This window comes from Megachile rotundata, chromosome 16, assembly GCF_050947335.1.
Source record: "Megachile rotundata isolate GNS110a chromosome 16, iyMegRotu1, whole genome shotgun sequence".
Classification (NCBI taxonomy): Eukaryota; Metazoa; Arthropoda; class Insecta; order Hymenoptera; family Megachilidae; genus Megachile; species Megachile rotundata.
The window spans coordinates 5,914,733-5,940,175 of record NC_134998.1 but is presented as its reverse complement, the minus strand read 5'-3'; the positions used below and the strand labels follow the sequence as shown (position 1 = coordinate 5,940,175).

The window sequence follows — 25,443 nt, the reverse complement described above, 5'->3', positions numbered from 1 at the left end:
GAGATCCCTAGGGAAAATGGCGATGCAGGGGCAAAAGAATTTACTATTTTTTGGTGGTTAGTTGGCAAGTTTTAAAATTTTGGGGATTTGGGGATTTGGAGATTTAGGGATTTGGGGATTTGGGGATTTGGGGATTTGGGGATATGGTGATTTGAGGATTTGGGGATCTGGGGATCTGGGGATCTGGGGATCTGGGGATCTGGGGATTTAGGAACTTGGAGACTTGAGAATTTGGGGATTTGAGAATTTGGGGATTTGAGGATTTGGGGATTTGGGGATTTGGGGATTTGGGGATTTGGGGATTTAGGAATTTGGAGACTTGAGAATTTGGTAATTTGGGGATTTGAGGATTTGGGGATTTGGGGATTTAGGAATTTGGAGACTTGAGAATTTGGGGATTTGAGGATTTGGGGATTTGGGGATTTGGGGATTTGGGGATTTGGGGATTTGGGGATTTAGGAATTTGGAGACTTGAGAATTTGAGGATTTGGGGATTTGGGGATTTGGGGATTTGGGGATCTGGAGATCTGGGGATCTGGGGATTTGGGGATTTAGGAATTTGGAGACTTGAGAATTTGGGGATTTGAGGATTTGGGGATTTGGGGATTTGGGGATTTGGGGATTTGGGGATTTGGGGATTTAGGAATTTGGAGACTTGAGAATTTGAGGATTTGGGGATTTGGGGATTTGGGGATTTGGGGATCTGGAGATCTGGGGATCTGGGGATTTGGGGATTTAGGAATTTGGAGACTTGAGAATTTGGGGATTTGAGGATTTGGGGATTTGGGGATTTGGGGATTTGGGGATTTGGGGATTTGGGGATTTAGGAATTTGGAGACTTGAGAATTTGAGGATTTGGGGATTTGGGGATTTGGGGATTTGGGGATCTGGAGATCTGGGGATCTGGGGATTTGGGGATTTAGGAATTTGGAGACTTGAGAATTTGGGAATTTGGGGATTTGAGGATTTGGGGATTTGGGGATTTGGGGATTTAGGGATTTGTGTGTTTGGGTATTTAAGGATTTAGGGATTTGGAGATTTGAGAATTTGAGAATTTGGGGATTTGAGAATTTGGAGATTTGGGAATTTGGGGATTTGGGAATTTGGAGATTTGAGAATTTGGGGATTTGGGGATTTTGGGGATTTTGGGATTTGGGGATTTAGAGACTTGAGAATAAGGGAATTTGGGGATTTGAGAATTTGAGGTTTTGCAGATTTGGAGACGTGAGAATTAGGGAATTTGGGGATTTGGAGATTTAAAAATTAGGGGATTTGAGAATTCGGAGATTTAGGGATTTGGTGATTTGGAGATGTGGAGATTTAGGGATTTTGAGTCTTGAGAATTTGGAGACTTAGGGATTTTGAGACTTGAGAATGGAGATTCTGAGAATTTGTTAATTTTGAAAACTAACAAATTTGGAATTTTGAAATTTGAGAATTTAGTGAGTTGCAATCTTGGGAAATAGAAAATTGAAATTTAAAAAATTTCACTCTTAAAAATGTAGATACATGTAAATTTTCAAACTTGATAAATTTAAACTTGATAAATACAAACTTGGTAAATTCAAACTTGATAAATATTAACTTGATAAATTCAAACTTGATAAATTCAAACTTGAAAAATTCAAACTTGATAAATTCAATCTTGATAAGACTCAAACTTGATAAAAACAAACTTGATAAATTCAAACTTGACAAATTCAAAATTGATAAATTCAAACTTGATAAATACAAACTTGATAAATTCAAACTTGATAAATTCAAACTCCATAAGACTCAAACATTTAGAAATTTGATCCCTTTTTAGACAACTTAACCATTAAAAAATTACCTTCCCCGAATTGTAAAAATTTCTAAAATCATAAATAGTAAAAATACAAATACCCATATAATTCCCCAAAAATAAATATTTTAATCTCCATCAGGGATCAACAAAATTTTAATCTTCCTCCACATCACTCCACATCCAAAGGGATTCTACAATTGCACCTCACCGTACCAACAACTTCAGAACCCTCAGGCCCCAGGACCGATCGAAACCCTCCCTCCACCGTCCCGATTCGATCAGAGCCATGAAAGGGAACTCTATAATTATTATTACAGTATTTTTAATTAGCCGGTTGCTTTAAAAGGTAACCCGATTAAGTAGTGGCAGCTTCGTATTACGATTTACTTGAGCAGACTATGTAGGTATAATTCGATCGCATCTTCCTTCAACGACGAATCAAAAACTTCTTCTCGATCAGAACATTCCAAGAGCATACGTTTCCTCGACAATTGTTCCAAAAATATTGCAGTACTCTTTGCTGTTAAAAAGTCCCGTGAGATCAGGAACAACGTCGGTTGTTGATTCGAAAGTAAACAACGAAAGAACGAAGACAAAAAGGAAGAAAAATGGAGAATTTCAATGGCGATTTCTTCGGATATTCGGTTTCTGTCGATAACGGAGCCCTTTTACCGTAATTTCGTGTACTTAAGTCGAATGTTCCTAAGACTAGGGCGGGATGTTCCGGTTTGGTAGCAAGTTACTTCCGGGCTGTTGGTCCTTAGTCTTTGTCTACGGTGCAGGGCTCGGGCATGGACTATTGCGGCGGGCAGTTCACCACCGTCGTGGTGGCGAATTCGCTGAATTTTTTATCGATTGGAACCCGGTCGTCGTAGAGGGTCGGAGCCTGCAGGATGATCCCGGCTGTGCCCACCAGCACCGCCAACGTGAATATCCACAGGAACAGTCTGTCCAGCACCATCGCCACGTATTTCCAATCCTCTTTCACCTTTTTGCAAAATTTATTCTGTTAGTCATTGTTCTGCGGTGTCAGCGAAATTCACGTGTTTGAAAATTCACGGGTATTTGAAAGGGAAATTTTTGGACTTAGGAGCGACATGATCTTTATGGTCTCAAGGTCGAATGTAAACATGCAACTGCACACTCTATTTCTACTTGGTGTTATCGATAAAATTCAATAGTTCTGTGTTTAATTCTTTTTTCATTGACAAATTTATTTTCATTGTCCAAATAAATTAATATATATTTCATTATTGTTCTGAATTTTATTATTTCTTTGTGCTTTTTTAATATAGAGGGTGAGACACTCAATACCAGCAATCTGAATAATTTGACTCACAACAAAATTATTTGATTAGACTAGTTTAGGTTAAGTAAAGTTAGGTTAGTTTAGTCGATAAGAAGAAATGCATCTGAGGAAAATTATATTTGGTTAGGTTAGTTTAAGATTTGTTATTTTAGGTTAGGTTAGTTTAGCTGATAAGAAGAAATGTATCAGAGGAAAATTATATTTGGTTAGGTTAGTTTAAGATATGTTACTTTAGGTTAGGTTAGTTTAGTCGATAGGAAGAACTGTATCAGAGGAAAATTATATTTGGTTAGGTTAGTTTAAGATATGTTACTTTAGGTTAGGTTAGTTTAGTCGATAAGAAGGAATGTATCAGAGGAAAATTATATTTGGTTAGGTTAGTTTAAGATATGTTACTTTAGGTTAGGTTAGTTTAGTCGATAAGAAGGAATGTATCAAAGGAAAATTATATTTGGTTAGGTTAATTTAAGATACGTTACTATAGGTTAGGTTAATTTAGCTGATAAGAAGAAATGTATCAGAGGAAAATTATATTTGGTTAGGTTAGTTTAAGATATGTTACTATAGGTTAGGTTAGTCTGGTCGATAGAAAGAAATGTATCAGAGGAAAATTATATTTGGTTAGGTTAGTTTAAGATATGTTACTTTAGGTTAGGTTAGTTTAGCTGATAAAAAGAAATGTATCAGAGGAAAATTATATTTGGTTAGGTTAGTTTAAGATATGTTACTTTAGGTTAGGTTAGTTTAGCCGATAAGAAGAAATGTATCAGAGGAAAATTATATTTGGTTAGGTTAGTTTAAGATATGTTACTTTAGGTTAGGTTAGTTTAGCCCATAGAAAGAAATGCATCAAACCAAAATTATATTGGTTAGGTTAAATTAGAATATATCACTTTAGGTTAGGTTAGTTTAGCTGACAGGAAGAAATGCATCAGAGTGAAATTAGTTAGTTAGGTTAGTGTAAGTTAGGTGATTTTAAGTTAAGTAATTTTAGATTATTTTAATTTAGTCCATAGGAAGAACTGCATCAGACAAAGATTGTTTGATTAGGTTAGTTAAAGTTAGGTGACTTTAAGTTAAGTAATTTTAGGTTAAGTTATTTTAGTCCATAGGAGAAAATGCATCAAAGATTGTTTGTTTAGTTAGTTAAAGTTAGGTGACTTTAGTGAAGTTATTTTAGGTTATGTTAATTTAGTCCATAAGAAAAAGTGCATCAGACAAATATTGTTTGGTTAGGTTAGTTAAAGTTAGGCGACTTTAAGTTAAATAATTTTAGGTTACATTAATTTAGTCCATAGGAAAAAGTGTATCAAAAATTGTTTGATTAGTTAGTTAAAGTTAGGCGACTTTAAGTTAAGTAATTTTAGGTTACATTAATTTAGTCCATAGGAAAAAGTGCATCAGATAAAAATTGTTTGGTTAGGTTAGTTTAAGCAAGGTCACTTTAAGTTAGGCTACTTTAGGTTATGTTACGTCAGTCAGTATAACAGCTAAGTTATTCAAGATGTCGCTTTTAAGTGCCTCACTTTATACAGTCCTTAATTGCCCAATCTTGCAAGTTATTTCAAGATGAGTTTTGAAACACAGTACGATTGAAAGTGTTCTAAAGTGAAATTGGAAGTTACCTTGGTCGAATCTTCAAGCATCTTCGTGTGCTCGGCGATGAAACGCACACAGATGCAAGATTTGTGGATTTCTGGAGGACAACGCGAATGCGAGAAGGCTGGAGGACTTCGAAGGACCGGACTTTTGACTTCCTCGATCCCTGCTTCACCGGAAACGGAGAGGTCCTCGCATTCGGTGTGAAGAGGAAGCGGTGGTAATGGCGGTCCGTGAATTAAGCAGCTTCCTCCGAACCTTGCACCGTCCGCCAAACTGAATAACAAAATGGAGGTGTTAAATCTGAAGCATTCTTATAAAAACATTCTTATGAAAATTTTCTTATGAAAATATTTTTATGAAATTTTATAATAGATGAAGTTTTAATATTTTTAAAGTTACATAACTTTGAAGTTAGGTTAATTATGTGGATCGATATGATGACTTTGCAACTTGGCTCTTAATAAAAAAATATATCTTTATTATATTATATATTGTAGAAGCCATATTGCAAAAGTGGATTTTGTAAGAAATTACATAAACGTATAAAGAAATTCTTAAGAGTACAAGTTTAGTAATTTTTTGATAGATAAAGGGAATAACGAACGAAGAAAAGTTAAGATAGCTGTTGAAGTGAATGGTTAGCTTTAGAACAAACTGCATTTAATGCCTGATACCAGTTCAAGAAGTTTGTCTATGCCATTCTAAGTCTGCTCGAATTGAACTTCGTAGGTAAGTCGTGTAAGCTTGTTAACTAAGTCTCGTAATACTATACCAGTTTCGTACCGTATATCAGAGTGTCAATTATTTTGCAGATTACATTTCAAACAGCCCTTAGGGATGGCTTAAATGTACAGATCATTGATTTTAACTGTGAAGTTGAATTTTGGAGAGCTGTTCAATTGAATTTCTTGATTACTCAGGAAACTTAATTAAAACTTGCGAAATCTGAGTTTGGAAGTGAATTTTTATTTAATATGGACTTTCCTAATTTTTATTGTTTGGGGATTTGAAAATTTGAGGATTGGGTGAAATGTGGGTTTGAAATATAGGGATTTGAAAATTTGGGTTGTCAGAAATTTACAAATTTGAAATAATTGGACTTTCAGAAATAACAAATTTGGAAACTTGGACTTTCAGAAATGAACAAATTTGAAAATTTGGAAGCTTGAAAAGTTAAAATTCTTACAAACTCGTTTGAGCTTACATAGCTTATATTTTTAGTCGATGAATTACGTTGCACGACAGTGTACATATACTATGCAAAAATATGCAAAATGGCGTAGAATATGTATATTAATATTCCTGTATACCTGGAAGGTGAAAGGTCTTCTTTCGACGCAGCACGACTATGAAATCGTTTAGGTGTTAAATGTTCTTCGCTATCCTCTTGAGTAGACGGGTGATAAGGATAATAGCAGGTCTTCTCCTTCCCCCTCACTGTTCTCATCAACACTCTGCCAGAACTATATCTGTGATTATAAATCAAATGAACAATATCAAAACAATTTTAAACAATATTATCGATCTTTAGTAGTAGGTATAATGTTCGCATCATGTACAGATGTCAACCCATGAGTTGGCGCGTGGCTCAAAAGTCCCATGAACACTTGCACCATTTCAGCAAATAAGAATAATAACTGCTAAACGCTATTCGCTTTGTCAGTCATTCTTGAGAGAATACTTTGGGAGCTATAGGATACTTAGACCATAGTCCCTAGAGTTTTCATGGTTCCTAAGACTCCCAGATTCCATATCCATAGTTTCAGTCTCCAGTGCCTCTAAGTTCGCTAGGATCTCCACAGTCCACAGTCCCTGGATCCCTAGGTCACATCCCCACATTCTCTACAGTTCCAGAATTCCCTAGATTCTCACAGTCCTCGGAATCGCCATATTTCCTAGCTTCCAGAATCCCTACGTTCCCTTGGATCATCACAGTCTCTACTGTAGACAAGCCAGGAATTGGCGCGTAGGTCGAGCCAGAGTAAAAGAAGCCACTCGCTCCACCTAACCCACCGTGAACACTTCCAGTTACATTTCGGCAAATAAGAATAATGACAATAACTGCTGAACGCAATTCGCACTATCTCACTCTCGAGACGTTTGCCGACCGTCTTTGGCCTAATTGGTGTGCGAGAGCCAATATACCGAAAAGGCGTCCATTTTTCTATTCTGACAAATCGGAGCTCTAAACAGCAGGGTCTCGCGCCAACTCGTGGGTTGTCATCGGTATATTAATTCATCACAAAATTTCTAATATTTAAAAGTTGTATTAAAGAAGTATTAAAGAAGCTTAATTTAAATTAAACAATCTTAAAGAAAGCTAAAAAATATATTAAACAATTCTCAAGTAAATTCAATTACAAATTAAATACCTTTGAAGTAAATTCAATTGTAAATTAAATAATTCTGAAGTAAATTCAATAACAAATTAAATAACTTTGAAATAAATACACTTACAAATTAAATAACATTGAACTAAATTTGAATGTAAATTAAACAACATCCTAGTAAATTTAAATACAAATTAAACAATAACGAAGTAAACGTAAATTCCAACGTAAATTAATTTCTCTGTAAATTTAAATAGAAATGAAACAATTACAAAGACAATTTAAATACAAACGAAGTAAAAATAAAGAAACGCTTACCTATTTGTTTCGAATTTGTATTGCGGCCTCCTCATGGCCAGCAATCGAGGAAGGATGTGTATGAAAACTCTTTTAACCCAAGGCGCCATCTTGTGAGTCTGAGGTGATCGAAAATGGACATTCAGCACAACCACCGTCACACATATACTGAAACATAAAACAACAAAAATTCTCATTCGGTGAAATGATTTTTCGCGGTGTTTCAAAGCAATCATCTTTCATTTCATTAGCCTTATTCCGTTTAGTGTTCTGGTTACAGCGTTAACAAGCGCTACGGGTGTCTCATTAAAATTTTAATAAGCTCCGAGGCAGGTAATTGCAGTTTTTGATCAGCGGCTTCCAGCAGATATACAGTTTCTGTAGCCTCGTGTGTGTTCGTAAACGGCAATGTTTCGACACAAATTATTTTCTTGATAATAAGAGAAATTTCATTTGACAATCGTAAACACTTTTAGAAAATTGTTTTAATTGTTGCAGTAATTTATTGCTCGTTAAAAAATATTTCTATGTTAAAAATTAATATGTTACAGAGATGTATGAAGTAATATTATTATATGAACTATAATTTCATTTTTTATTTATGAAATATAAAATTCATTTTTGTTTAATGAAATATTTGAGGGAGGTTTTTATGTGAGTCAAGTATAGTTTATTATATGTATAATTAACGTAATATATGCTAAAGTATATATCTCAAAAAATTGACAATACAGTAAACAATTTTTGTGTAAAATATCTGTAAAGCGCAACAACGAAAATTCCGAGATATTGTATAAAAGCGAGTCATGCAAGGATCGCCGATAATATTATAACGATCAACGTAATTACGGATTGAAAATTGCGCCTTGATCATTAAGTTCATTTCCGTGAACTTCGCTTGAACGCAGAGTCATTACGAGGAAATAATAATTCATAAGAACAGGTCAGCTGTTTTAACGCTTAAGAGGAGCGCTCGAGGAGAACGTGGAGGCGGTCGATCTTGGCTTTAATGGCGGCACAATGTCTCCACGTTTCTTGGAAAAAAGCAATAAGCGATGCGGTTTAATGCACCAGAGCACCGACCATCCCCCTTGAAATTCTACGGAGAAAAAAGGGTTGGGTTCTTTGGTTGGCTTCTGACCTCGCTTAAGGCGAGTCACGAACGATCCTGTTACTGATTGTCACATTTACTGTGTGTACTTCTTTCTATTCTTCGCGTCTTCCCATGTAATGTGGTATTTTGTCATTGGTTACTTTTTTCAATTCTCAAATTACAAATCTTAATTCTCAGTTCTAGGAATTCGAGGAATTGGACGAATTCGAAGTATTCAAAAAATTCAAGAAATTCGAAGAATTCAAGGAAGTCAAAGAACTCAAAGAATTCAAAGAACTAAAAGAATGCAAAGAATTCAAGTAGTTTGAGAAATTCAAGAAATTCAAAGAATTCGAGGAACTCAAAGAATTCATGGAAGTCAAAGAATTCAAGGAACACAACGAACTAAAAAAATGCAAAGAATTCAAGTAATTTGAGAAATTCAAGAAATTCAAGGCATTCAAGGAACACAACGAACTAAAAAAATGCAAAGAATTCAAGTAATTTGAGAAATTCAAGAAATTCAAGGCATTCAAGGAACTCAAAGAATTCAAGGAAGTCAAAGAATTCAAAGAACTCAACGAACTAAAAAAATGCAAAGAATTCAAGTAATTTGAGAAATTCAAGAAATTCAAGGCATTCAAGGAACTCAAAGAATTCAAGGAAGTCAAAGAATTCAAAGAACTTAAAGAATTCAAAGAACTCAAAGAACTCAAAGGACTAAAAGAATGCAAAGAAGTCAAGTAGTTTGAGAAATTCAAGAAATTCAAGGCATTCAAGAAATTCAAAGAATTCAAGTAACTCAAAGAATTCAAAGAACTCAAAGAATTCAAAGAACTCAAAGAATTCAAAGAACTCAAAGAACTCAAAGAACTAAAAGGATGCAAGGAATTCAAGTAGTTTGAGAAATTCAAGAAATTCAAAGAACTTGAGGAACTCAAAGAATTCAAGGAAGTCAAAGAATTCAAAGAACTCAAAGAATTCAAGTAATTCACAAAATTCGATGAACTCAAAGAATTCAAAGAAGTCGAAGAACTCAAAGAATTCAAAGAACTCAAAAAACTCAAAGAATTCAAAGAATTCAAAGAACTCAAAGAACTAAAAGAATGCAAGGAATTCAAGTAGTTTGAGAAATTCAAGAAATTCAAGGCATTCAAGGAACTCAAAGAATTCAAGGAAGTCAAAGAATTCAAAGAAACCAAAAATTTATGAATTTAGAATTTCTCGAATTTACAGATATTACGTTCTGGAATTTTTAAAACAGTCATTTGTCAAATTCTCAAATTAATAACTACAGAAACTGTGAAATAGTACGAGGCAATATAACGAATGACAACGTTACGTACACCCATCGTACTATCCAATTAAAATTTCTTAACAAAGTTATACAAATGCCTGCAGCATCTCGTGATTAGTGTCCACGATCACCTGTATTTTTTAACATTTCTCGTCCGTCTTCCCACTTATTTTTCATCAATCCTCCATCTCTCTCTTTCTCCCGCCTCTCTTCATTTCGCTTCTTACACACCGATCGTCTCATATTTTTTGCAAAGCTCTCTCGCGCTCGTGTTACAGCCACGGAGAAGCGTTCTTTCTTAGAGACTGATGGGCAACGATGATGAAGCGACTTGGAAATTTGTAGGATAGCGGTTCTTCGTGGCGATGTAGAAGATTTCCGGCAGAGGCCGAATAAAAACTGCCGTGGATCGAATACGCTGAGCTCGGAGCCTTTTCAGCCTCCAATTTCGTCACGGTTCGATTACGCTTTCTTTATCGATTTATGCATAAACTAACGTCATTCGATTCTGCACATTACCTACAGTTCGATTCATTCGTCGTACCATCGAGTACTCGTTCTTGCAGACATGTAATAGAAGTTTTATTTTTGATTATTCAACAGGTTCTTTTTTGGCGCGAAAATTGAATTTATTTGAATTCTGATGTGGTAGAAAATGGGTTTGGTACATTTGAGAAAATTAGGGATTTGGGGGTTTGGGGATTTGGGGATTTAGGGATTTGGGGATTTGGGGATTTAGGGATTTAGGGATTTGCGGATTTAGGGATTTGGGGATTTAGGGATACAAGGATTTAAGGATACAGGGATTTAAGAATACAGGAATTTAAGGATACGGGGAATTAGGTGTACGGGGATTTAGAGATACGGGGATTTAGGTATACGGGGATTTAGAGATACGGGGATTGAGAGATACGTGGATTTAGAGATACGAGGATTTAGAAATACGGGGATTTAGAGATACGGGGATTTAGGAATACGGGGATTTAGAGGTACGGGAATTTAGGTATACGGGGATTTAGAAATACGGGGATTTATGGGTTTGGGAATTTATGGATTTAGGGATTTATGAATTTGGGGATTTATGGATTTAGGGATTTATGGATTTGGGGATTTATGGATTTGGAGACTTAAAGATTTGGGGATTTGGAGATTTGAAAATTTGGTAATTCAGGGATTTAGGGAATTACCAATTTATTGATTTAGAAATTTGAGTATTAAAGTGTCTCCCAATATAAAAATTCGTCATTTCAATCACCAAAGTCAAACATACCAATTTCCATCAACCTAACCTTAAAAAATAAATCCATGCAGTAACTTTTTCAGTGAATAAACACAACGAACATAAACGACGAATATAGCCTAAAAAACATAAAAATGATATCTCTTCCTCCTTAAACATGACAATACAACTTTTCCTGGTAATAAAATGAACGAATCAGAAATCAAACAGCAAGAAGATTAAAGAATTTCCTTGTTAAAATACCAATAACCGTAACAGCAGTTTATCAGAAAAGAAATACCTATTTCCAATTTGAGAGATCCTCAAGAAATAAAAAGCTTTCCTCTGTTTCACGGAACAGAAGAACGTGCAGTGAGTTGTGAAATCAGGAAACGTTTCAACGTATTATTCAAAGGAACAGCTATTAAGCTTCAAACGTTTTGTACATCGTACATACACGTCGATTTCGTGATATATAATTCCGTTTTATACGGGGGCTCTTAAAAACACGCTAAAACGTTTCTTAAGCATCGCGAAACACTTGTTTGTCCGAGGTCTTTTTAGTTCTTGTAGGAAAATAATACTGACAAAATTTTTAATGTACTTTGTTTGAAAAATTACAAATTTATATACAAATATTATTAAAATATCTTGAGCATTATTAAATAAAATAATAAATTAATTAATAATGAAAGGTAGTTATTTATTTAACGTGTAATGTATTTCTTATGGTGTCTTATTTATAGAATAATTGATAAATGAAAGATTTTTTGTAATAAATCCAATTGACTCTCGCTATATTGCCGCTTGAAGTAAAGAGCAGGGATACAAGGGATCCCAACTCTTTGTCTAAGGTTCCTTACAGATCTTGTTTATAAAACAATCGATAAATGAAAGATTTTCTGCAGTAAATCCACCTGACTCTCGCTATATTGCCGCTTGAGGCAAAGAGTAGGAATACAAGGAATACCTAACTCCTTGTTTAAGGTTTTTTTTAGGTATTGTTTATAAAATAATCGATAAATGAAAGGTTTTCTGTAGTATATCCACCTGACTCTCGCTATATTGCTGTTTGATGCAAAGAGCAGGGAAAGAAGGAAATCCTTGCTCTTTGAGCGAGGTTCTTTTTAAGTATTACTTATTAAATAATCGACAAATAAAAGATTCTCTTCATAAAATCCAGCTGACTCTCGCTATATTGCCGTTTGATGCAAAGAGGACCCTTTGTGTCCTTACTCTTTGCTTAAGGATCCTTTTAGGTATTATTTATAAAACAATCTATAAATGAAAGATTTTTTCCAATAAATCCAGCTGACTCTCGCTATATTGCCGATTAATACAAACAGAATTCCTTGCATCCCCATTCTTTGTCTGAAAACCCTACTCTTTCTCCTAAAACTTCCTTTCAAGCATTAGTGGCGCCCCCAAACATCACGCTTCCATCTACGGCAATATAACGAGACTCTACTGTACCGAAACCCCGTAGAGAGCAAAGATTGACGGGAAGGAAGAAAAGTAGAAAGTTTTCGTGCAATTGATAGGACTGCATCCGAACTTTAAACAAGGTCGAAGTTTGAACGTTGGCCAGATGTCGATCGTTGTATTAAATGGCGGGACCAAGGTGTTACGAAGTTTCGCTGCTTTTTTCGTTTCATAGATCGATCGAGCTGTACCTCCTCTTTTTTTTCTTTCTTCCCTATACTGTTCCTTTTGCCCGATAGAAACGCTTTGCGCGAGATCGTACAATTCCCGTTTGCTCCATTCATACTGATATAAACGGACGCCTCTCGAAAAACGTGAAAGCGTTCGATGGATACGAAATCTTGTTTCATATCTGTGCATTTCTTTGTTTTGGGTTAAGGAACTCTTTCCTATTTTTGGAAAATGCAATATATAGAGCGTTACATTTTGTCAGTGCAAATTAGTGTGAGGGATCTTAAACATTGTCTAGCACGTAACACACATTTATAATATTTAAACAAAATATTTTTATATTTATAATATTTAAACAATATTTTTATATCTTTAATATTTAAACAATATTTGTATATCTGTAATATTTAAACAATATTTCCATATCTATAATGTTTAAACAATATTTTCAAAAGAATATTTGTATTCAATAAAAACAATATTTATATTTTTGTAATAATTAAAAAAAATATTCTCAATGTTTAAAAATAGTGAAAAGTGTATTATGTCCAGGGAATATTTTTAATATAATTTTGAAACGTGCAATTGTTTCCAGCAATCGAGGCACAGATGGCGCCATTAAAAAAGAGTGCCTCTTGATGGGAGTGATTTCAGTTCGCGACCTTATATGAAGATCCCTAATTTAATCATGAAATTTAATTAATTTCAAGCTTTAGATTCAGTCGAGCCGAATACATGACAAACAGTGTTCCTCTAATGATAAGAATAGCACCGCGATCGTTGCAATTAACCCACTTTCGAAGACACAATGAATTCGCACTTAACCCGTCATTTGCAATCCAACGCCCCGTATCGATCGCATTAATTATATTTTAAAGTAGACACCGGCTTTTTTGTAACGGGTTACAGACAAACTTCGTTGATTTATTTCTTTGCTCTGACAAAAATAAGAATTGGAGGAATAAGACATACATTGGCTGCGATGAAATTCATAGTAGAATACAGTAGAAATTATAGTGAAGGCAGTTGTAGAAAATGCAACCGGCAATATAGCTAGAGATGTCATATAGCATTTGTAGAAGTGGTAATTGCATCGCTGCAAAAATTGCCTTTCCACCAGAAGTTCAACCGGCAATATAGCTAGAGATCTCATATAGCATTTGTTGAAGCGGTAATTGCATCGCTGCAAAAATTGCGTTTCCATCGGAATCAGTTCAACCGGCAATATAGCTAGAGATGTCATATAGCATTTGTTGAAGTGGTAATTGCATCATTGCAAAAATTGCCTTTCTATCAGAAACAGTTCAACCGGTAATATAGCTAGAGATCTCATATAGCATTTGATGAAGTGGTAATTGCATCGCTGCAAAAATTGCCTTTATATAAGAATCAGTCCAACCGGCAATATAGCTAGAGATTTCATATAGCATTTGTTGAAGCGGTAATAGCATCGCTGCAAAAATTGCCTTTCTATCAGAATAAGTTCAACCGGCAATATAGCTAGAGATCTCATATAGCATTTGATGAAGTGGTAATTGCATCGTTGCAAAAATTGCCTTTATATCAGAATCAGTTCAACCGGCAATATAGCTAGAGATCTCATATAGCATTTGTTGAAGCGGTAATAGCATCGCTGCAAAAATTGCCTTTCTATCAGAATAAGTTCAACCGGCAATATAGCTAGAGATGTCATATAGCATTTGTTGAAGCGGTAAATGCATCGCTGCAAAAATTGCCTTTCCATTAGAATCAGTTCAACCGGCAATATAGCTAGAGATGTCATATAGCATTTGATGAAGTGGTAATTGCATCGCTGCAAAAATTGCCTTTATATCAGAATCAGTTCAACCGGCAATATAGCTAGAGATCTCATATAGCATTTGTTGAAGCGGTAATTGCATCGCTGCAAAAATTGCCTTTCCATTAGAATAAGTTCAAGCGGCAATATAGCTAGAGATCTCATATAGCATTTGATGAAGTGGTAATTGCATCGCTGCAAAAATTACCTTTCTATCAGAATAAGTTCAACCGGCAATATAGCTAGAGATGTCATATAGCATTTGTCGAAGTGGTAATTGCATCGTTGCAAAAATTGCCTTTCCACCAGAAGTTCAACCGGCAATATAACAAAATATCCCCAACCGACCAGAGTAATTTATTTAAATATTATTTCGATGTATTCCTAATCGAACGATTATACAACAGCGATTGACTCCGAAAGGTTCTTTAAACAATAACAAACTTAGCGTCCGTATTTCGAAGTTCGTTTAGGACAAGGGGAAGAGCAGTTTCCTAGATGCGCCAGAGAAAGGAAGGTAACGAGTAAACGGGGCTGATCATGCTGCTATTATTTGAAAGTTAAATCGTGTTCAACTTGCAAATCGTTCGTTTCGGCTCTATAGGGAAGGGGGCAGAGTTCGTTGATTACTCCGCTCCAGCGTCCGATTGAATCTTAATCAGGACGTCTGGATCACGGCTACATAATCGGCTGAACCTAGATACGACTTTTCATTCTTTTGAAACTACATGTAGAATAATTAATGACATCAACAACTAATTGTAGCTAAAAATTAATTATCAATGACTTTTCATTCTTTTGAAACTGCTTGTAGAATAATTAATGACATTAACAACTAATTGGAGCTAAAAATTAATCACCAAGGACTTTTCATTCTTTTGTAACTGCCTGTAGAATAAATAATGACATTAACAACTAATTGAAGCTAAAAATTAATCACCAAGGACTTTTCATTCTTTTGAAACTGCCTGTAGAATAATTAATTCCATTAACAACTAATTGAAGCTAAAAATTAATCACCAATGACTTTTTATTCTTTTGAAACTGCCTGTAGAATAATTAATGACATTAACAACTAATTGAAGCTAAAAATTAATCACCAATGACTTTTTATTCTTTTGAAACTGCCTGTAGAATAATTAATGACATTAACAACTAATTGAAGCTAAAAATTAATCACCAATGACTTTTCATTCTTTTGAAACTGCCTGTAGAATAAATAATGACATTAACAACTAATTGAAGCTAAAAATTAATCACCAATGACTTTTCATTCTTTTGAAACTGCCTGTAGAATAATTAATTCCATTAACAACTAATTGAAGCTAAAAATTAATCACCAATGACTTTTCATTCTTTTGAAACTGCCTGTAGAATAATTAATGACATTAATAACCAATTGTAGCTAAAAATTAATCATCAATGACTTTTCATTCTCTTGAAACTGCCTGTAGAATAAATAATTCCATTAACAACTAATTGAAGCTAAAAATTAATCACCAATGACTTTTCATTCTTTTGTAACTACCTGTAGAATAATAAATTCCATTAACAATTAATAGAAGTTAACAAGTAATCATCAATGACGAATACTAGAAACTATAGATGCTGAAACTATGCTGTAAGATATGGTTCATTCAAGTCTTCGATATTTGTCATTTAAAAATGATATTAGTCTAGTAAAAATTAGGTAAGGTTTAAGTTAAGAATTACTTTATTGTTAGTTTAAAGGTTTCTATAACTTGTACTGAGTTATTAATTTTGGTTACGTAGAATATAAGGAACTTATACTGGTGAATATCCTCAGTCACGTGACATATGTTCTGCGTGAACGCATGCGCGTCAGTAATCAAGGGTAACGCGCGTGCGCAGTCATTAACCAAGGGTAACGCGCATGCGCAGTCAGTAACCAAGGGTAACGCGCATGCGCATTCAGTAACCAAGGGTAGCGCGCATACGCAGTGATGAGGAAACAGTGCATGCCGGGAAAACGAAGTGTATCAAGTTCACTGCGCATAATTATTACACATAGGTAACGACTGTACATGCGTTCCACGTTCAAGGTCATCAAATATGTATCTTCCTAACCTAATTTGCTTAAAAGCAGTAGAAGACCATTTACAAGTATGATAAGAATATAAAATGTATACCATGTGTGATCATTAACCTACTGATTTTCTGAATTAAGTCCTCAACCGTAATTTCTGAACTTCCCCAGTTGTCGCCCCCATTTTTGCGAGTACTCAAGGCAGTCGCAGGTGATAATTATTCAAGTTCAGAATGGCGGTGTTGTGATACGCGAACCGTTTCGACATCGGGACGCCGGGCGTCTCCGTTTAAACCGTGACAAGTCGAGAGCCAGGGCACAGAAGTGGCACTCAAGCCGATGAAATTTACTTAGCGAGAGAAGTAACGACGTCACTGTCCACTCGAACAGACTGCTGGAAAGAAAGAGCCGGGCAGACACCGGCTGGCAAAGCGAAAAAAGGGAAACGAAGCTGAAGAGTGACTCCGCCCATCTAAACGTTTCGCAGTTTCGGGTTACCGTGCTTTAACCAAACGGGGACTTTTAATCTGCGTTACTTTCCCAGAATTCCTCGATCTTCTCTGCAAACACGTGAGCAATTTTTGCTTGAGATCACGCACAAGTTTGACATACTGGCATTCAAGAAAGACCTTAATTAAAGAATTTACGAGAGGAGTGTCCGTCGTTTAAGAGAATGCAGGATTTCTGTAATTATTTGCTGGTAAAGGAAAAAACGAGGGAATGATTGCATAAACGTAAAAACTTATATCTAGGGAATACTCGTTCGCCTGCCTCTTCGGGATAACTGAAGCGTTAACTTCGAGCGGAAATTTAAAGGAATTTTTCCGTTTGAAGGAACTTCAATTATTCAGAAGGAGGAGCATAAAGAATTCGTTTTTCGAAGTACATTCAACAAGTTCAAAAGCAGCGCGTTAGCTTTAAATATTGACAAAGAAAGATAAATTACTCTGGGAACGAATGGTTTGCTCGGTACGAGGGTACTTGGACGTAAGATTATTCATTGAACCGACATTTTGTAGAAATAATTGCACGTGAATTTCCTTTCTATTCCTTTTCAGGAGAAACTGATACTTTATTGGGTGACTGTATTGATCGGAGGCTGGGGAATTTGGGGATTTGGGAATTTAGGGAGCTAGGGATTTGGTGATGGGGAAATTTAGGGATTTTGGGATCTAGGGATTTAAGGATTTTAAGATTTAGGAGGGATTTAGGTATTTGAGGATTTAGGGATTTGGGGATTTAGGGATTTGGGGATTTAGGGATTTGGGGATTTAGGGATTTGGGGATTTAGGGATTTGGGGATTTAGGGATTTGGGGATTTATGGGTTTTGGGATTTATGAATTTAGGGATTTATGGATTTAGGGATTTAAGGAGCTGAGAATTTGGTAATTTGGGAATTTGGGATATAAGATCCTAAGGGTTTAGGGAACTGGTGATTTAGGGGTTTGGGGATTTAGGGATTTAAGGAGCTGAGAATTTGGTAATTTGGAAATCTGAGAATTTGGGAATTTGTGATATAAGACCCTTAAGATTTTGGGAACTGGTGATTTAGGGGTATGGGGATTTAGGATTTGGGGCTTTAGGGATTTGGGGATTTAGAGACTTGAGAATTTGGAAATTTGGGAATTTGGGATATAGGATCTTAGGGATTTAGGGATTTGGGGATTTAGAGGTTTGGGGATTTAGGAATTTGGGGTTTTAGGGGTTTGGGGATTTGGGAATTTGAAAATTTGGAAATTTGGTAAATTGGGAATTTTGGAATTTGGGAAATAGGGTCCTAGGGATTTAGGGAATAGTATTTGGGGATTTGAGAATTTGGGAATTTCATATATTAGAAATATGGATTAAAAGATCTAGGATTTTAGCTACCTGAAGATGTTCAGATTTGAGAATTTGAAGAATCTAGGGAAACCAATAAATCTGGGTATTTCAAGATTAGTGTATTTAGAAATGTAGGTATATGGAAACTGTGAGATTTGAATAATTGAAAGTTTGTTGTAAAAATTGACAAATCTACTTATTTGAAATTTCGACTTTTCAAAACCCACATGTCAATTTCCGTATACGCAACTTTTTTGCTTTCCAGTTTTTACAAAATCGCCATTTTCCCTAGGAAACTCTACTTCAAACGATCTTCACTTAGGTTAGGTAAGGTTTTGTTAGGAACATGTAAATGTTCCTAACAAAAGTTATGTACCTAACTTGTTCCTCCTCATATATCACCGAACACAGAAATTGTAGATTGCTTATCGAATTTGTCACTAGCAATTTCACCCGAATGGTCGATAAGTTAGATTTTCCACGCGTGCTGTCAGCGCAGCGAAAAATGGTCCGCTCCACTTTCCTCCCAGCTGATGTGTAAAGTATGATACAATGGAGGTGACGTCTGGCAGGTAGTCGTTAGTTAAATCGTGTCTAGTGAAGAGGAACGACTTTTGTAGGTGACAAAATTTACTTACTCTCGACTAACGACATCATTGCCCGCTTGAACGGCGACATCAGAGAGGATGACAGAGATAGTGTCGTGAATAGAGAGAATAGGAAAGGAAAAGCGAGGCTAGGAAGAGAATCCACGGTGCCAAGTCGCGTGCCGGAGCATTAATATTTGCGTGGTTCATTTAACACAGCAAACTAACAGTTTTGAAGTATCTGCTTCGTTTGCTGCTTGAAACAGATTTCGCGTTAACGGATAATTTCTCTTAATCTTCTGACGATTTGGCAAATTTTGTTTGGATAGGCTAATTGCGGTGAAATATGGCTGACTGGGCAGACGGCGATATAACTAGATTGCTATGTAATAGATGGGAAGGTATGTTGCATGGGATGAGTGAGTTGTGATGATTTTAAATGATCCAGGAATTTTTTTAGCAATTTGTTTAAATGAATAAGAGACACAAGATTAATAAGATGAACAAGATAAATGATATAATCAATACAATCAATACAATCAATATGATCAATATAATCAATATAATCAATACAATCAATACAACCAATACAATCAATAGAATCAATAGAGCCAATAAAATCAATAGAATCAAATCAATAGAATCAATAGAATCAATACAATCAATAGAATCAATACAATCAATATAATCAATATAATCAATAGAATTATTATAATCAATACAATCAATACAATCAATACAATCAATGTAATCAATGTAATAAATGTAATCAATGTAATCAATGTAATCAATGTAATCAATGTAATCAATGTAATCAATATAATCAACGTAATCAATATAATCAATGTAATCAATGGAATCAATATAATCAACGTAATCAACGTAATCAATATAATCAATATAATCAATGTAATCAATGTAATCAATGTAATCAATACAATCAATATAAACAAAGTAGCCAATGTAACCAATGTAGTCAATATAATCAATGTAATCAATATAATCAACATAATCAATATAACTAATATAATCAATATAATCAATATAATCAATATAATCAATATAATCAATGTAATTAATGTAATCAATACAATCAATATAAACAATGTAGCCAATGTAACCAATGTAGTCAATATAATCAATGTAATCAATATAATCAACATAATCAACGTAATCAATATAATCAATATAATCAATATAATCAATGTAATCAATATAATCGATATAATCAATATAATCAATATAATCAATGTAATCAATATAATCAATACAAGAAACAAAGTCGACAAAGTCAACTATATCTTATCTTAAATAAACGAGTGCTACACAAAAATAGGGGATATTATTTTTGTGACACCCTGTATATGAAACCGATTACAGTTCGGGTATGAAAGAGTTTCGCGACGACGAATTGCGGCGATAAACTGGAAGGATAAGAACACCATAAAGAAGGTAATGTTACCTCCACTGGCACCAGTCTTATCGTAAGGTACTCTCAGCTCTAACAGTATACCATAGTGCTTGATAATGTTTACACATCAACGATGAGGATCGTGCGTTGCGAAACATTTTTCGAGGTCTTGAAAGGATTTATCCTACGGTCACCATATTTCTGATGAAATCCTTTTCAGAGCTATCCTAAAGTTACGGGGAAGGTTATATCATCTAGCGAATTATCGGGTATAATGCTCTTTTCATGAACATTTTGAAAATATTTTCTTGGAGGATTATAGGTGTGTTATTCAAAAATTTGGTGAAAAATTCGAACTCTTATAACTATTGAAATTTTGAGATTTGGAGAGGTTTGAATTGAAAAATTTTTAATTTTCTAAATTTTCGAATTTCTAGATTTTAGAATTCCTAGATTTAGGAATTCCTAGATTATTGAATCCCTAGATTCCCAAATTCCTAGATTTCCAAATCCTTAGATTTCCAAATCCCTAGATTTCCAAATCCCCAGAATTCCAAATCCCTAGATTATTGAATCCCTAGATTCCCAAATCCCCAGAATTCCAAATTCCTAGATTTAGGAATTCCTAGACTTCCGAATCCCTAGGTTCCCAATTCCCTAGACTCCCGAATCCCTAGAATCTCGAATCCCTAAAGTCCTGAATCCCTAGAGCCCCGAATCCCTAGGTTCCCAAGTCCCCAAATTTCCAAATTTCCAAATTCCCAAATTCCCAAATTCTCAAATTTCCAAATTCTCAAATTCCCAAATTTCCAAATTCTAAAATTCTCTAATTCCAAAATTCCCAAATTCCCAAATTCCAAAATTCCCAAATTCCCAAATTCCCAAATTCTCAAATTTCCAAATTCTCAAATTCCCAAATTCTAAAATTCTCTAATTCCAAAATTCCCAAATTCCCAAATTCCCAAATTCCCAAATTCCCAAATTCCCAAATTCCCAAATTCTCAAATTTCCAAATTCTCAAATTCCCAAATTTCCAAATTCTAAAATTCTCTAATTCCAAAATTCCCAAATTCCCAAATTCCCAAATTCCCAAATTCCAAAATTCCGAAATTCCCAAATTCCCAAATTCCAAAATCCCAAATTCCCAAATTCCAAATTCCAAATTTCTAAAACTTGAAAATCCTAACACCACCAGAAATGCAGAAAGTTTCCTCTACACCGTACAAAAACGTTGTACAGTATAGATTAGATTTCAAGCCAAGTAAATACCTTGTTGATCGAACTCCGTGAATTCCCCATCAAAGATCAGGAAATAGAAGTTGCAGCTGTTGTTGCTTGCGGATTCGTTCTGCGTACAATTTTTGCCATCCCCGAGTATCGTCTAGGGTGAAATAGCAATCTATTTCACGTTAACGCGATATCACGTTTCCACGGTGAAGCGGCGAGATCATCTCTTATATGTTTTCCTCGCCGTAAAAAGGATTGTACCTTCTTTTGTTATCCGCAATCTAAGCTGAAGTTTAGTTACAAAGCACTTGAGTATTTTTACCATTATAAATTTTAATAAAATATTTTCTTTTCCAAAATTAAATTATATTTTGGAATCTCTGATTTTGCAAATTTTTGTTATTGAAATGTTATAAAAAATGCAAGTCTTCAAAAGAATATTGTTTATCAAATTTTGAAAGCTAAGTTTAATCGTACAAAGTTATAAATACAAGCTTGAATTTAATTATACAAAGTTATAAATACAAACTTAAATGTACTTGTAATTGTACAAAGAGTGTTTTAAGAAAGAAGGTATGTAATTTATTTAAGTTTGTACTAACAGAATTGAATATTTTATTTGTATATACACGAAAGTATAATGAAACTTCATTTCGTGCGTTTGAATTTCCCGCGCGCTGCACTTCAAAATGGCGGTCACTGATCAGCTGACAACACCCTTTGCATTCTGGTCCCTCAATTATTTCCCTTTGAGTCACAGTTAATTGTGATCAACAATCACAGTTAATTTTAAAGAAAATAACGATAGTCACAAATAAAAATATTCGTCCCAGTTCACAGATTTTCGAAGAATTTTAATTTCAGTCCGAGGCTAGGAATTTCTATGAAGCTCCAAGCGGAGCGAAGTCAAAGAATAATAATCGAATTTAATTTGCACGGAACGCCGAGAGTAGAATTAGAGAGATGCCGGAAACTGAATGACAGATAATAACCTCATCGTATAAAGACCGCAATTATTATTGAATGTCCTCTCTACAGCAAAATTGAATTTTTTTGTCTTTCGCTCGTGTTATAACATCATTTTTCTGACGAGACTCATACGGTTTCGGGTCTAACGAGCGTCATGCGATTATATATTTCAAGTTCGGGTTTTGTACACTTAAAAATGGGAGACAAATTTTTCAATCAAGGTTAGGTAATAGAAGGTTAGGTTATGTAATCAAGAAGGAAACTAGTAGGATCATAAACTTTTCAGTTTTCAAATAGATAATGTGGAATTTAAAAAATTTTAAAGTGAAGAAACTTAGAAAGTTATAAATAGAAAATTTTATAAATTTATCTCTTTTGTATAATAGTTTTAATATATTAATTTTTCTGTTATAAGTTGAAGGCATCCAGAACCGGTGAGGCTGTCCCGAAGCTCTCAGAACTCCATAACCCTGGCATTCATTTTCAAATTTCCTCGGAGCCATGAAGTTTACCTTCCCGTCTTCAGCAGCACCCTAGCCGGCGACATAAGATCAAAGCGTGCGTCCAAGCAAGTTTGCAAAGGGTCGGCCTCTCCATAGTTCCCCATAGACGTTATGGCAGATGAAACGTCGCTTTGCCACTATCCCCATTACCTTGATAGCTGTATACCGATAGGGTTGAATGATCGCATATGTCCGCAGGAACAAGGTGGCAAAGTTCAAAGTCGGCTCGTATTAATTCAGCCAGGACTTAGGCACGAGTGAATCGGCCAAATAGCGAGTAGCGTGCCCGGCATCGCACATCTCATTGCTAGAAGTAGCTGGCTATGGTGGCTGTTAGGTCGACTCAGTATCACGGCTTGGGAAACGTGCCACGTTTAAATTGGATTCTATTCTCGAAGGAGTAGCTGAGCTAACGGATTCGTGGTTGGCAAACGGAAGTCTCCTGGCACTTCCTTCGTCTTCTTACGGCCGGCAGGAATTTCCAATCCTGGCAAACTGCGGACGAAAGAAGCTACCATTTCTAGAACGGTCCTTTTATTAACCCTGTGTAATCAATTCTGCATCCTCTAAATTTGTTTAACGCCGGAATCGCGGTGGTAAGTGATTATTTCGACCGGTGCTTTGAGAACCACTGGTCGGACTTGCAAATACTTGCGAAGTTACGTCTGCACTGCAGATATTACATGCAACGTGATAATATAAGGCCGATACGGATGAAGAAGTGTAGTTAAACATGCAAATACAGTAGACTCCCGTTATATTGCCGATGGGAATAGACATTTACATTATAGAATATATTAGCAATTCGATGTGTTTGTGCGTCATTGCGCGTCATGATGGTAACACAATTACATTACAAATGTAAAAAAATAGTAAACTCTCGTTATATTGCCGTTAGACCCATTGGAGATTCAGTCTAATTGGTACTGTGGAATATTTTAGAAATGTACCTTAATGCTTCCTTCTGTGCGTTATTGTGCGTCACGACGTTGACACACAATTACATTAAAAATGTAAAAATACAGTAAACTCTCGTTATATTGCCGTTAGACCCATTGGAGATTGAGTATAATTGGTAGTACAGAATATTATAGCAATATACCCTGATGCTATCTTCTGTGCGTCATTGTGCGTCACGACGTTGACACACAATTACATTACAAATGTAAAAATATAGTAGATCTCGTTATATTGCCGTTAGGGACAAACTCATTGGAAATAAAGTATAATTAATATTGTAGAATATTTTATGCTTTGATTCGAATATCTTGATGCTTTGTTTTGTGCGTCACTGTGCGTCACGACAGTGACGCTTATTAATATATTAATATATCAATGTTATATTAATATAAATATTGTATTAACACAAGTGTCATTAGCAAGTATAATGTCAATATAAATTTTATATTAACATAGATATTACATTACAAGTGAATAAGATACCAAAATAAATGTAGAAATAGTCAAACACGCAAATACAGTAGATCTCGTTATATTGCCGTTAGCAACGTAGTTGTATCAGCAAAATATTCTTAAAATTGACAACCTAGAATAAACTAGTATTTCAATGTTATTATTTCAATCACTTCTGAATCTTGATGGCAGAGAAGCCGTACCAGCGGCAATATAACGAGAGTCTACCACAAATACACAGTATCCTCCATAATTTTTCGCGACTTCCTAAATTACTCTTCACTGTTCTTTTATTAGACCAATTTCCAAAAGCCGAGAAAATTCCTTTCATGAATAAAAATTGTACATTGCCACTGAAGGTAAAGTTTTTATTAAAAGATGATTGAAACGGTTTTTTGAGATGCGCTGAAAATGGAAGGTAGTTCGTCTTCGTACAGGGGTTAAAAGTTATGGCAAAGTCTATTTCACAAAAGTTCCTTTTTTATGGTCGCGAAACGAGTCTCTAGCGACAGCATAGATATTGCAGCTGTTTCTTTTTTCTCTTTTCCTTTCCTTTCCAGTCGACGGCAATCTCGGTAGGCAGCGAACAAGAACGCGTTCCTTTATTATATTTCCTTAAATTACATTACCCGGGTACTTTTATTGTTGACCTATTCCAATTGTCATTTCCTTCGTCTAAATGTAGTCGTGCATAATGGACTTAATATTGATCCAACCTCATGTACTCTACGTAACAATTATAAGTACGAGCTAAATTGCTTTGGTAGAGGCATTAATTATATTTTAATTGTGGATGTGGTGACGAGTTGTGCATTTCGTGCCTTTGGAGTTTAATCATTTTTTCAGTTAGTTGTCTTTTTTGGGATTCAGGTGGGGTAAGGTTATGTAGACATTTAGGTTATGTTAGGCTGTATCGAATTAGTGAGGGTATTTTTTTGGGATTCAGTTAGGGTAAGGTTATGTGTGGTATATGTAGGTTATGTTGGATTATATCGAATTGGTGATGGTCTTTTTTGGGATTAGGTTGGGTCAAGTTAGGTTATGTGGTCATTTAGGTTATGTTGAGTTATATCGAATTAG

The 25,443-nt window shown here is 35.1% G+C and overlaps 1 protein-coding gene across 3 annotated transcripts in view; it reads right to left on the bottom strand.

Annotated features, from left to right (window-relative positions):
- Positions 1-1,771: 1,771 nt before the first annotated feature.
- Positions 1,772-25,443, bottom strand: part of nAChRalpha4 (nicotinic acetylcholine receptor alpha4) — a 247,799-nt gene continuing 224,127 nt past the window's right edge. For all 3 annotated transcript variants that reach the window (XM_003699335.3, XM_076541545.1, XM_076541543.1), the window contains exons 9-12: positions 7,346-7,492; positions 6,008-6,166; positions 4,721-4,970; positions 1,772-2,774 (exon numbers count right to left, since the gene is read on the bottom strand). In XM_003699335.3, the coding sequence (XP_003699383.2) occupies positions 2,583-2,774; positions 4,721-4,970; positions 6,008-6,166; positions 7,346-7,492 (748 nt within the window). In that variant the 3' untranslated portion in view covers positions 1,772-2,582. The remainder of the gene's footprint in view (positions 2,775-4,720; positions 4,971-6,007; positions 6,167-7,345; positions 7,493-25,443) is intronic.